Here is a 14,261-nt window from a genome sequence, read left to right as displayed (position 1 = left end):
CACCTGATGAGGACTGCCGCTTGACAAGCGCATGTTGATATGTCCTATTTCTATGGACTGTAAAGTTTACTCTGTCAATCACAAATTTAAATCCTCCTTGCCAATAGATGCAGGACAGGTGCACAATTAACAGGATAGTCACCTGCCAGCTTGAGGTCACTTCACACAATACTAACAATGTCTCCTCTTTCTAAATCATGCATAGTATGCTACACCAGCTCCATTTTGTTAACCTAGAATGTGACCATGGAAACCTGACTCAAGTGACCCAGATGTTTCCAGGGACTATTATTAGCATTGCTTATACTATTGCAAAAAGAGAAGATCAATGCAATATTGATGAATTTCATATGTTCTTTACTATGCAGAAAATATTTCCACCTTCCAACAATGCTGAGGATTGGAGTAAATTACAGTAGGACATAAGTAACTTTGCAGCATGAGCAAGTAATTAGCAAATAACACTACTTATGCTACCTCATTCTTCTTAAAGAAGAATAAGGAGGTCATTTATTACTTGGAGAGTGCAAGTCTGAGGGGTAGAGGAACAAAGGGACCTCAGACTAACAAGTGCACCAATCACAAAGTTGCACCACAAATTAGTAAAGTCAAAGCCACTTAAAAAAAACAACAAACCAAGCATTAGACTTTATTACTTGAGGTTCGAATAGAAAAGGCAACTGTATGAAACTTGTATCAAACCTTTAAGATTGGTTCTAGTTGACATTTATAAAATGGATTTGAAGGCACTGGAGTCGTTAGAGAAAATTTACTAGGATATGTAAAATATGTGGATATAATATCAGGCTTAGTCCCCTCTCAAGAAATGAAGGCTGAGGGATGACCCTATAGAATCATACAGTGCAGAAGAGGCTCATTGAGTCTGCATTGACACACTACTGTAAATCTGCACTAGTCCCACTTTCCAGCAATTGGCCGATGGCGTTGAAGGTTTGGCATTTCAAGTGCTCATCCATGTACCTTTTTTAAAGGTTGTGAGGTTCCCACCTGGACTACCCTACCAGGCAGTGCACTGTAGATCTCCACGCAAAAGAAATTCCTCCAATTCCCTCCAAATCTCCTGTTTTTCGCCTTAAAATTATGTCCCCTTGCTATTGACCCTTCAATAAAGTGAAAAACTGCTTTCAATCCGTTCATGCCGTTCATCTCAGTCAAGCCCCCTCTCATCCTTCTCTGCTGTAAAGAAAACAACCAGGGCTTATCCAGCCTCTCTCCGCTTCTAAATTTCTTCATCCTAGGAAACATCCTGGTAAATCTCCTCTGTACCCCCTCTGGTGTAATCATATCCTTCCTAAAGTGTGTTGACCAAAACTGGACACAGTACTCTGGCTGTGGCCTGAGCAAAGTCCTGTATAGCTGCAACATAATGTTCCTTCGTGTATAATCTATACCAGGACTGAAAGGCAAGAGTCCCTGTGTTGCCTTAGATACCTTATTAACCTGTCCTGCTGCCTTCAGGGATCGCTTGACAAGCATCCCAAAATCCCTCATCCCTCATTCCTCTGAGCTTCTGAGTGTCCTGCTATTCGTTGAGTACTCCCTTGTCTTGTTACTTCATTAAAAGTGCATCACTTTGTGCTTATTAAATTTTATCTGCCTAATCTGTCTATAGTTTCCTGTAACCTAAGACCACCTTCCTCACTGTCGACCACCTGGCCAATCTTTGTGCCATCCATAAACTAACTTCTACCACTCACATTATGTACGTAATATATATTATCGCAAACAATAAGGGACTGAATACTGATCATTCTGGTAAGCCACTGGACACTAGGCTCCAGTCACACAAACAGCCTTCCACCACCAGCCTCTGTCTTCTGTCACTGAACCAATTTTAGATCCAACTTGCAAGTACCCAGGATCCGATGTGTTTTTATCATCTTTATCAGTGTCCCAAGTGGGACCTTGTCAAAATATTTACTGAAATCCGTAGAAATTACGTCAACTGCACTTCCCTCACCTACACATCTAGTCATTGCTTTGAAAAATTCAATCAAATTTGTTGGGCATGACCTCCCTCTGAGAAAGCCACGCTACCTATCCCTAACCAAACCTTGCCTCTCCAGTTGGAACTTAATTATTTCCTTCCAGTAGTTTCCCTACCACTGATGTGTGACCAATGATCTGTAGTTCCCTGGTTTATCTCTAACACCCTTCTTGAAAAGTGGAACGACATCAGCTGGCCTCCAGTCTTCTAGCAGCTCCCTAGGGATAGCCAGGACTTAAAACTTTGGGTCAGAGCCTCTGTAATTTCCTCTCTTGTCTCCCAAATAGTCTGGCATACAACTCATCTGGACCTAGGCATTTGATCATTTTGAAGCCCTCCAATCCCTCACATCCCAGGTCAGACTGTTCAGGAATTTCTCAGTCCCTCTTCCTAAATTCTGTACCTAAATCGTCTTTCTCTAAAGTGAAGACAGATGAGAATACTTGTTTAATACCCTTCTGACGTCCACTGGCTCCACACACCCATTTCCCTCTTAGTCCCTAATGGATCCCAGTCTTTCTTTGGTTATGCTCTTCCTCTTAATGTACTTGAGATTCTTGGATACTTTGAATGTCTGAAGGTAGAGATTCTCCCCAATCTTATCCACCAGTACTTTGTCATGTCTGCTGTTTGCTGTCCTAATTTCTTTCTTAACTTCCCCCTGTACTTCATTAGGACTTCTGTTGATTTGCTCTCTTTCTCCTGTTAAAAGCTTCTCTTTTTCTTATTCAGTCCTGAATATTCCAGACCTGCAGGGTTCTCCTGGGCTACATTTCACGCAAAACATAGACATAGAACATAGGAGCAGGAGGAGGCCATTTGGCTGTTCGAGCCTGCTTTGCCATTCTTCATGATCATGACTGTCCAATTCAATAGACTAATCCTGCTTTCTCCCCGTAACCTTTGATCCCATTCACCCCAAGTGCTGTATCTAGTCCCCTCTTGTTTTGGCATCAACTACTTCTTGTAATGAATTCCACAGGCTCACCACTCTTTGGGTGAAGGAATGTCTCCTCATCTCCATCCTAAATCGTCTACCCCGAATCCTCATACTGTGACCCCTGCTTCCGGACATACCCACCATCGGGAACATCCTCCCTGCATCTACCCTGTCCAGTCTTGTTAGAATTTTAAGTCCCTGTGAGATCCTGCCTCATTTGTCTGAACTCTGGCAAAACAAACCCATCCTCGTCAAGGATAGTAAGAACTGCTGACCCTGGAGTCAGAGATAAGTGTGGAGTTGGAGGAGCACGGCAGGCCAGGCAGCATCAGAGGGGCAGGAAAGTCGATGTTTCGGGTCGGGACCCTTCTTCAGAAATGGGGGAGGGGGATCGGAGCTCTGAAATGAATGGGGGAGGGGTGGGGCTGGAGAAGGTAAGTGGGATGGTGATAGGTGAGTGCAGGTAGCCAGTGGTGGGGATTGGTCAGTGAGGTAGGAGGAACGGATAGGTGGGAGAGAAGATGGACAAGCTGTGTCAGGAGGTGGGGATGAAAGGGATGATTGGTCGTGGGATGAGGCCGGGGTGGGGAAATTTTGAAACTAGTAAAATCCACATTGAGACCATTGGGTCACAATGACACCACCCGGAAACTGGAGGAGCAGCACCTCGTGTTCCGCCTTGGGAGCCTACAGCCCAATGGCCTAAACGTGGACTTTACCAGTTTCAAAATCTCCTCACCCCGGGCCTCATCCCATGACCCGTGCACAGAAAAATAAAAAGATTTTGGGTGGAGAGAAAAGGTATTGGGGATACACAGTTTAGCAGCACCAGTCTACAGGATTGATGTACAGGATAGATGCGAGACAACAATACATAGATTAGACAAAGATACGGCAGAGACACTTAGAGCTCAATAAAACCACAACTCATTTATTAAGTTATTAAATGAACAATACAGACTTAACTACAAGAGAAATCTTCATTGCTGTCTTTCACTACCCTGATTTCTGTAAACCCAAATGTTATTACCCGCAATAACAAGGTGTAGAGCTGGATGAACACAGCAGGCAGCATCAGAGGACCTGGAAAGCTGACGTTTCGGGTCTGGACCCTTCTTCGGAAAATGTCTGAAGAAATTTTCTGAAGAAGGGTCCAGAACCGAAACGTCAGCTTTCCTGCTCCACTGATGTTGCCTGGCCAGCTGTGTTCATCCAGCTCTACACCTTGTTATCTCAGACTCTCCGGTATTGGCAGTTCCTACTATCTGAGTCTGTTATTACCCGGGAGCGTTGATGGCTGGCCAGGCTGAAAACTGTTCGATGTCTTCGCCTCCTGATACAGGGTACCTTCTTACACAACATTAATCTTCAAAGTATTGTTGAACAAAGGGATTTATTCAGGCTTTTTATACACTGGTCTGTGTGCCAAGTACGTGCCTTATTTGGAATTATGCGTGCATGTGACCAATCCTGAACATTTTGTCCAAATGCACACCGCCTTTCGATTTATCCATGCACGTGAGCAATCCCGAATGTTTTGTCCAAATGTCTGTCTTATCTGATAGAGACAGCAGTGTTCCTGGTTTCCTGCAGTTTTAACTCTTAGCAGATCTGACTGACTCAGCATAATTCCATTCACAAAGCAGCCTATTGTTAGGCATCTTAGCAGCTCCTGTTATCTTCAGCCTTATCCAACAGTGTCCCAAGACCTTCTGTTCTCAATCACCTTCTCTAAATTCTTTTACTTTGCATGAGGTACAGTGACAAGTTCACTGATTATCAAGTTTTGTACCTATTGGTTAAAAACAATATCTTATAGCAATTGGTGAGAGAAAATAACTGTTTTAAGGCTTCAGTTGCTTTTTTGGCAGAGGGACAGAGACACTAAACTTATTTCTTAAGCAGTCGAGAGGCTTCTTTCCCTCTGTTGTAAGTGCCCAAGCTGTTCACATACTCAGGTGCCAATTAGAGTTGCCATGCAGCATCCACAACTGATCACCTTTGGAGCAGCATGGTGGCTCAGTGGTTAGCACTGCTGCCTCACACCACCAGCAGCCTTGGGCAACTGTCAGCATCAGTTTCCTCCCACAATCCGAAGATGGGCAGGTTAGGTGGATTGGCCATGCTAAATTGCCCGTAGTGTCCAGGGATGTGTAAATTGGGTGGATTAACCATGGGAGGTGAAGGGTTCTTCATAAATTTGTAAGATTATAGGTGCAGAATTAGGCTGTTCGGCCCATCGGAATCTGCTCTGCCATTGGATGATGTGCTCCTGACCCTCATTTTCTTGCCTTCTCCTCCTCACGCTTCAACCCATTACCAATTAAAAATGTCTAATTCCTCAAATTTACTAACTGTCCCAGCATCCACTGCACTTTGGAGTAGTGATTTCCACAGATTCACAACCCTTTGGGAGAAGTAGCTTCTCCTCAACTCTTTTTTTTATATAAATTTGCTATCCCTTATCCTAAGACTATGACTTCTCATTCTACAATGCCCCACAAGGGGAAGTATCTGCGTCACACTTATTTTATCTATACCTTTTATCATCTTGAATACCTTAAGTTGATGTACCCTCATTCTTCTGAATTCCAGAGAGTATGGGCCTAAACTGTTCAGTCTCTCTTCATACGACAAACCCCTCATCGCTGTAGTGAACCGCCTTTGAACTGCCTCCAATGTCACATGTTTCCTCAAATAAGGGGACAAAAACTGTGCACAATACTCCAGCTGAGGTCTCACCAATGCTTTGTATAGTTTCAACAATACTTCCTTTCCTCTATATTCTATTCTTTTAGCTATAAAAGCCAACATTCCATTTGCTATCTTTATTATCTGCTGTACATACATGCTTTCTGTGACTCATGAATGAGGACACCCAGATCCATCTTCACTGGAGCACCCCGAAGTGTGTCTCCATTTAGATAATAGGTCACCTTCCCATTTTTCTGACCAAAATGCTTGACCTCTCACTTATCCATGTTCAAGTCCATCTGCCACTTTTTAGCCCATTCTTCTAACCTATCTATATTCATTTGTAAGGTTTTTATTTCCTCACTGCAGTTTTTCCATCCCCACTATTTTTATGTTGTCCGCAAATTTGGCTATTGAGCCTTACAACCCTGAATCTAAATCATTAATGTGCATCATAAATAGCTGAGGTTCAAGCACCAAACCCTGTGGCACCCCACTAGTTACTACTTTCCATCCAGATAAAAAAGCCATTTGTCCCGACTCTGTCTTCTGTCCATCGGCCAGTCACCTATCTAAGCTAATAAATTACTCCAATCCCATGTGATCTAACCTTGTGAATTAAGAATTGTAGGTATGGTGAGTCTGGGTGGCTTGCTCTTTGGACAGTTGGTGTGGGCTTGGGGAGAATGGTTTATTTCCATATTGTAGGGATTCTGTGAATTCGCACTAACCAGACAGCGATCTGTTGCTGAATGAATCTTATGTAGCTCAAAAAACCTTGGTTCATAGTGAGTTCTAGTAAATTGTTTTTAAAAGTGCAGCAATTCCTTCCAAAGACCATGGTTTTAAAATAGGCTTTTTCCTATTTTAGTCAACAATCAAACATAATGACTACATCCATTTTCTTTTTTATAGTAAAAACCAAAAGAACTGCGGATGCAGTTCTGAGGCAGGATCACTGGACCCGAAACGTTGACTGACTGTTTGTTTTTTTCCTTCTCAGATGCTGCCAGACCTGCTGAGCTTTTCCAGCAACTTCGTTATTGCTCTTCTTTATAGTACTACCTTAAACTAAAAGACTGCAAAGATGATGTGGCAATTTAAAAAAGCGAGTTACTAGGGTTCATTGTGTGTTATATCTCCATGTCCCTTATTAGATAAGTTGGAATGGATGTTACAGACTGTGCTTCTATTTCCAGGAGCAGTTTTGTCCAGTGACAAAGTTCTGATTTGGTTTTTCAACCAGAATCAGTTGCGTGTCTTCAGGAATACTCAATATAGTAACAGTTTCTTGCTTGGTTCCTAGACAATTGGATACAGCTTTGGGTTTGCATGGTTCTGCTGTATTGTCCAGCCAGTAAAGAAGAAAACGTCTCATGCTTTCCCCCTGAGGGTGAAGAAGTAAAAGAAAACCCTGAATCCTACTTTCTCTCTCTGCAAAATTCCCTTCTTTTAAGGGGATGAATTCTCAACCAGCGATTGAAAGGCTGTGAATTGGTGTGTCTCCTCAGAGTCAAAATGAGCCAGAAGGGAACTGCAGGAAAACATTTCATTGCCTGTAATCTAGACTGGTACCAGAACTTTGCTTCACTGTTTTGTTATTTCCCTAGCTGTATTATTTGTGTTATCTCTTGCCTGTTTGTGCCTTTTCTGTGTGTATGGGAATTTTTTAAAAAGGGGGTAGAGTTGAGTTATAAGTTAGCAAAGTGATTTTCTTTTCTGCTGTCTGTTAAAAGCAATCTGTTTGCAATAAATAAGTGTTTTCTTGTTTAGTACAGAAATCTGATTAGTGTTTTCTTTTAACCTGGGTTCGGCAGTCAGGTAGAGTGGCAACTTTGGATTATTGGTTTTAAATCTTTTCACATTTGTGACATTCCAGCAATAGTGGGCTTGATTTCTCGGTGCACAACCCCAGTCTAAGAAATCTGTTAGGATGAGTTAGGTGGCTATATAAAATCTGTTTTGATTATTCTTTAAAGAATGAACTGGTTCCTGTGGGATTATGTAAGTTAAAACTTTATTGGAGGAAAATGATAATTTAAACAGTTGATATTGTTTTTATATTTCTGTTTTTAAAAGTATAGTTCAAGAATATGATTAAACTTTATACCATGAAGTTGGTTAGGCATCTACTCATTGAGAATTTGAAGGTAACCAGGTAAACAAAAATCGAACTCTTCAGGATACACATTTTGAATTGTTTCATAAAAATGAGGAAGCTTTTCAAACATATATTTGTTAGACTTATTTGGTGTTTAAATGCTGGTATATAATTGGTTATGTTTAACATTCTTCACGCTGCTGAGGTACTCAAATGTAAACTACTTGCTTTCTTTCTCCCTGTGACATAGAATGTTACAGTATAGGAGGAGGCCATTTGACCCATTGTTTTTGTACTGGCAGCTGAAAGAGCCACCATAGTCCCAGTCTCCAGTCCTCTAACTTCATCACTTTCAAATTGACATCCTGCTCCCTTTTGAAACCTGTATGGAATCCACCTCCATCACAGTTCTAAGCAATGCATTCCTAATCATAACAACTTTGAGTGAAGAAGTTTCTCCTTATCTCACTCTTAGCTCTCTTGTGAACAGTCTTGAAATTGTGACCCCTAGTTACTGACAGCAACCAGTGGAAACAGAATATTCTCCTTTACCCTGTTAAAATTATTCATAATTTTGAACACCTCAATAAGGTCACCTCTCAATCTCCTCTGCTCTGAGGAGAACAAGCTCAATCTCTCCTTGTATCTAAAGTCCTTGATTCCTGGTATCATTCAAGTAAATCTCCTTTTGAACTCTCTCCAGGGTTTTAACATTCTTCCTTAAATAAGGTGCCCATAACTGAACACAATACTCCAAATGTGGTCTGACCAATGAGTTGTAGAGGTGTAACATCACTTCCTTGTTTTTATACTCCATGCCCCGATTTGTAAACCCAAGGGTTCCATAATCCTCCTCAGTAACTCTTTCAACTTGCTTGCCACCTTCGGAGAATAATGCATGTCGATCCTGAGGCCCCTCTGCTCCTGTACTCCCCTCCTTCTGTATTATCTCTGATTCTTCCACCGAGGTACATTACCTTGCATTTCTCTGCGTTGAAGTTAATTTGCCAGGTTTTTGCCTGTTTTGGGCCAACTTATCAATGTCCTTCTGAAGTTGTTGAGCATCATCCTCAATTCAGTATTCTCCCTAGCTTAATATCATCTGCAAATTTAGAGATTTTGCCTTCAACATACATCTCCAAACTGTTTACATAAATCGAAAAGTAAAGATCCTAATACCGATCCCTGGGGAGCACCACTTTCAACTCCTCTCCAATCTGAGAACTGCCCATCTCTACCTACTGTTTCCTGTCTTTTAGTCAGCTTCTAATCCATGTTGCCAAGGACCCATCAATCCCAAACATTTCTAATTTGCTAACCAGCAATATGTGGCACCATATCAAAAATGTTTTTTGAAAGTCCAAATACACAACATTCACAACACTACTCTCATCCACTGCCTGTCAAGAAACTCAATTAAATTTGTCAGACATGACCTGCTCCTGGCAAAGCCGCATTTAATGTCTAAATGTGTATTCACCTTATCCTAAATTATGGCCTCCATCAGTTTTCCCCACTATTGATGTCAAACTGGCAGGTCTGTAGTTTCCCCGGTTGTCCTGTGTCCCTTTCTTAAACAACGGTGTCATTATTTGCAATCCTCCAGTTCCCTGGGACTAATCTTGTGTTCAGAGATGCCTGGAAAATTTCTGTTAATGGCTCTGTAATTTGCTCCCCTAACTCAGGAATCTAGGATGTATCCCATCCAAATCTGCTGACTTTTTTTTTACCTGGAGTGCTACCAGCCTTCTCAACACTTCTTTATCTATCACTACTGTTTAGTTGTTCAACAGTCAGGTTTTCAATTAGGCCATTGCTACCATCTTCTAATTTGGTAAAAGCAGAAGCAAAATATTCATTTAGTATCTCTGTTGTATCCTTTGCTTCAGTGAGCAGCTTACCCTACTTGTTACATATGGACCCCACTTCATCCTTCATGAATCTTTTACTATTAATATACTTGAAGAACATTTTTATTTTTTGTTTTAGCATAACCTGTTACCATTTCCTCATGCTTCCTCTTAACCTTCCTTATTCCAGCCTTAGCCTCTCTCTTGCATTTGATATACTCTTCCTGATTTCTATTGCTGCTATAACTCTGGTATGCATCATATGCCTCCTCTTTCTTGCTTATTTGCTTCAATATCCTTAGTCATCCAGGAGACTGTAGGATACTCCATATTTATTTCTTAAGACTATATACTTAGCTTGCATCCTATTCACCTCTTTTGAAATTCTCCCTTTTTTAATCCACTGTTTTATCCATCAAAATACATCTTCGATCAGTGTGCTGTAGTTCAACTTTTAGACCACTGAAATCTGCCGTTTTCCAGACTGGGATCTTAATCAGTGATTTTTATTCTTTTCCAACTTAATATTGAACTGTACTATTTTGATTGCTGTTTACCAAATGCACTCCTATTCTGATGTTCTCCACTTGGCCTGCCTCAATTCCTTAGACTAGATCCAGCACAGCCCTCCCCCGGTAGGATTGTAAATATACTTTTCCAGAAAGTTCTCCTGCACACATTGCAGGAATTTCTCCCCTTGTGTGCCCCACACCCCACCTTGTTCCCAGTCTATCCTATGATACTTGAATCACCAGCAATTCTAGCCCTAATTATTCTGCAGAGTTCCATAATCTGCCTACTTTTATTTCCTGCCCACTGTTTGGAGATCTGTAAGGTCACTATTTCCTTCCTGTTTCTCCCCTCTAACCATATAGATTCTAATTCAGGAAGTGTATCTTGTTCAAGGGCAATGATACTATCTTTGACCAAGACTGATACAGCTCCTTCCTCTTATGCACCCTGTTTCTACTAAAAGCCTTATATACTGAAGTATATGAAGCTTTGAGTGTTATTGTTGAAAACATGCTAATGGTGAGAAGAAAATTGGGGGAAAAAAACAAAAATGTAACCAATTTTTAATTGTTTTTATGAATAACATGATATATTCCTCAATTTCACTTAAGTACTTTTTTTAATGGTTCAATAAGCCAGTATGAGTATTCCCATGTACATCTCCTATGTATTGCTCATATAAGCATTTGGATGATGCTGCTACTTTGGAGGCAAATTTAAGTCAGAAAATAAATACCAATCTGGAGCATAACAGCATGCATGAGAGTGCATTCTCTACATGTGCAAATGTCTGATTCATAAACTTGAGGTTATCTTTGACACATTGATTAAATAACTCGTTTTTGAGAAAAGGGCCATGGATTCAAGCTGCACACTCCATCCTGAGTCATGGGGCTGTAAAATGTTTTTTGACATTTTGCGGATCTAAAGGTGCTTTCCAAGTGCAGGTCTTCATGTCAGAGTACCCAGTATTTCTACAACAAGCTGTTAGCAAGTTGCTTGGTTAAGAGGGTCTATTATTTGTCATTTATATTGACATTTCTGCTTTGTATTTGATAGCAAATTATTTTAATAGCTATATTAAGCTGGTATAGCGTCACGAATATTAAATGACTGACACTGGAAGCAAATGACACTTTTGATCCCAGCTAATGTTATTATTGGACATGTCAGACCCCAGTCTTGAATCTGGCTTGATAGCTCATTTTTTATTTTACTTAGCAAGGTGGTCTTTCTCTGAAATACAAGTGTGCAATGCTGTAGATTTGATTTCACCAATAAAACAAGTTTATTATGCAAAAGAAAAATAGAATGAAACACACCAAGCTAGTTACATATAACATGATTTGAAATATTTCAAAACATACAGTAAAAATGCAATCCCATCTATTCCCACCACCATCACTTTACAGTATACAAATACCTGAAAGAGGCTTTCTTTCTCTATCACATCCATAGGTTTATTTTAACTATTTCTTTCAATTCCTGGCCTTGAGAGTTTGGTAGCCTCTTCATTGATTTGTCAAGTAAGCCTAAACGTTCTCAGCTTTGAATAACCCCTTCAGTGTTCTAACCAAATGTTGCTCCTCTAAAACTTACACAGATGGTAACCCACTTTCTAACAGTTCTAAACTAACTCCTTTCTCTAGAAGAAACTGCTTCACACCTCTAACTTCATCCAGGACTTCTATAAACTGACAGTCTTTGCAAGCTATGGATTTCTGTTCCCCAAGCAAAACACATCCTTGTCCTTTTAAACAGGAATCAAGCTATTCAATATTTACTCTGTTTGTAAAACTCTCCCAATGCAGAAAATCCCAATTATCTCACAAGAGGCACTTTCCCATATTGCTTTAAAAATAAATCATAACTCCAGACATACCACAAATTAATCATGAAGTCCCCATAAACACATCCAGACCCCCATTCCACTCGTTCAAAAATCCAAACACTATCGAAAGTACGATATTTATATATAAATGTACATCTTACATCTCATAATGCATTGTCATTATGGATTGAAGCCAGATTCTGTGTAGTTTGTTTTCAAGCCTGGAACCTCATGTCGAGATTGGAATTAGTTGATTTTTTTGCCTTTGGCTGACTTTCATCAACCCTTTGCTTTGGTTATTTCCAATTAATCACTTTGAGATATTACCTTATATTTAATTACCCAAATGTGGGATTGAAGGTAAAGTCAACCACACAAGATGTGGCCTCTAATTATGGGTGAAACGTACTGAGGTTTTGCTCAGAGATTGAGGGATTGACATCCTTAACATGCATGCTGTAGCAATAGAATAGTCCACAGAATCATTCGTTGATTTTTGAAATGCTGTAGAACAAAGAACTTGCTGTTTTCACAAGAACAACCAATGATCTAATCGTGCAAGTTTTTTTTTTAAGAACTGTGTATTAATTTTACTGACTTGCTGTTCGAATGAATATTTCCCTGACCATGAGACTCATTTGCAATTGTAATTGGAAATATTTTGTTTTAAAATCATTGCTATGTATTGCTATATAGGTATATTTGAATCTTGTATAATTGTTTGTATTTCTTCATACAGAATGAATTTGAATTTGTATAATTTTTTTTTTCCAAATCTAAACAACAATTTGTTTCTCTTTAGAAAAGTGAAAGGAGGCAACATAGATGTCCACCCAACAGAGAAGGCTTTGGTAGTTCATTATGAAGTTGAAGCCACAATTTTGGGTGAGATGGGTGATACCATGTTGGGAGAACGTAAAGAGTGTCAGAAAATGTGAGTAATGTACAGCAAGTTATTCTGCTTGTCTCATTGTAATTTTAAAAAAATAAACAAATCAAAAAATAAATATTATCCACGTACTAAGTGCAAAATATCAAGCATGCACTGAGGTGGAATTTCAATTAAGAGAAAACTGTCCAACAGAATGAACACTTAAAGAAGAGCTGCCTCATGGAAAAGATGCTGTATAGGTACAGGATGCAAAAAGTCTAGAGTCTTCAGGAACCCTTGAAGTTTATGAAGGAGAATATTTGTTCTGTATGTTGGTTATTTTCTGTCTTGAAAGGAGAGATTGAATGCATATGATCTTCTCCACACCATTAGCTGAATCTCCCTTGTGCATTTCTTGGCCAGACAACCATTCTTCTGTTTCAAGTTGTCCATTTTCCTTTCAGATTTCATATTTTTAAATTTTTTTTCAACTTACCAGGAAGTATATGATAATACATTGGCATGACTGTTCCTGTTATGGAATCTAAGGGTGCAGAAATAGCTAGACAACATTCCTACATTGGAAATCTAATTTATGGAAAGTAGTTGGTAAGAGTTAAAGAAGGACTTGTCTTTGTATAGTGTTTTTCACAATTTTGGAACATTGTGGCACAATGATGTACTTTTTAAGTGCACTTACTGGTTTAATTGTGGGATAGAAGTAGTGATAAATAGCTTTGCTCCATTACCTTTTGAAAATTGGGACGAAAGTTGTTGAACATTACATGATTTCACATTTTAACAAAAACTTTAACTGTACGCTAGTTAGACAAGGTTACTAACCCAAGTATGTTTTATTAACGATTGTTTGAAGATGTCAATCCCTCAATCTCTGAGCAAAACCTCAGTACGTTTCACCCATAATTAGAGGCCACATCTTGTGTGGTTGATTTTACCTTCGATTCCACATTTTGGAAATTAAATATAAGGTAATACCTCAAAGTAATTAATTGGAAATAACCAAAGCAAGGGATTGATGAAAGTCAGCCAAAGGCAATTATTTGAACCTGAAAATCCCACAGAATGTTCCCTGTTCTATTGGAGTCACCCAGTACACAGGATCTTGAGGATTCTTTCATTTCTCCTGGGAGTAAACCAAGCTCTCAGCCATTCACTATGATTCTCCGCACTGTTCCTGATGTTCTTCAAGGTATGAGATTTCTTAGGATACTCCATAGAAGCTTCAGCCTAGAGGAATCCTCCAACTTTGCCTCTGCACTTCATGATTGCAGACTTCTTAACTCAAGCATAGGCTCCATTACATGTTTGTTTAGTGACTCCAAATCAGAAATGCCATCGTTCCTGATAGACCTCTGTTACTGGTTCACAGTTTGTGGTGCACATTGTGCCTTCTCCAAACTGCTGCTGACTTCAGTGCCTGTTTCCGAGTGGA

At 39.9% G+C, this 14,261-nt stretch overlaps 1 protein-coding gene across 5 annotated transcripts in view; it reads left to right on the top strand.

Annotated features, from left to right (window-relative positions):
- kifap3a (kinesin-associated protein 3a) overlaps positions 1–14,261 on the top strand; it is a 202,386-nt gene that overhangs the window by 26,939 nt on the left and 161,186 nt on the right. For 4 of the 5 annotated variants that reach the window (XM_048602252.1, XM_048602255.1, XM_020527062.2 and 1 more), the window contains exon 2: positions 12,740–12,871. The exons of the other annotated variant lie outside the window; for it this stretch is intronic. In XM_048602252.1, the coding sequence (XP_048458209.1) occupies positions 12,740–12,871 (132 nt within the window). The remainder of the gene's footprint in view (positions 1–12,739; positions 12,872–14,261) is intronic. 5 annotated transcript variants of the gene reach the window in all.

This window comes from Rhincodon typus, chromosome 10 (genome assembly GCF_021869965.1).
Source record: "Rhincodon typus isolate 14 chromosome 10, sRhiTyp1.1, whole genome shotgun sequence".
NCBI lineage: Eukaryota > Metazoa > Chordata > Chondrichthyes > Orectolobiformes > Rhincodontidae > Rhincodon > Rhincodon typus.
The sequence above is the reverse complement of the archived record's forward strand: the minus strand, read 5'-3'. Positions and strand labels throughout refer to the sequence as shown.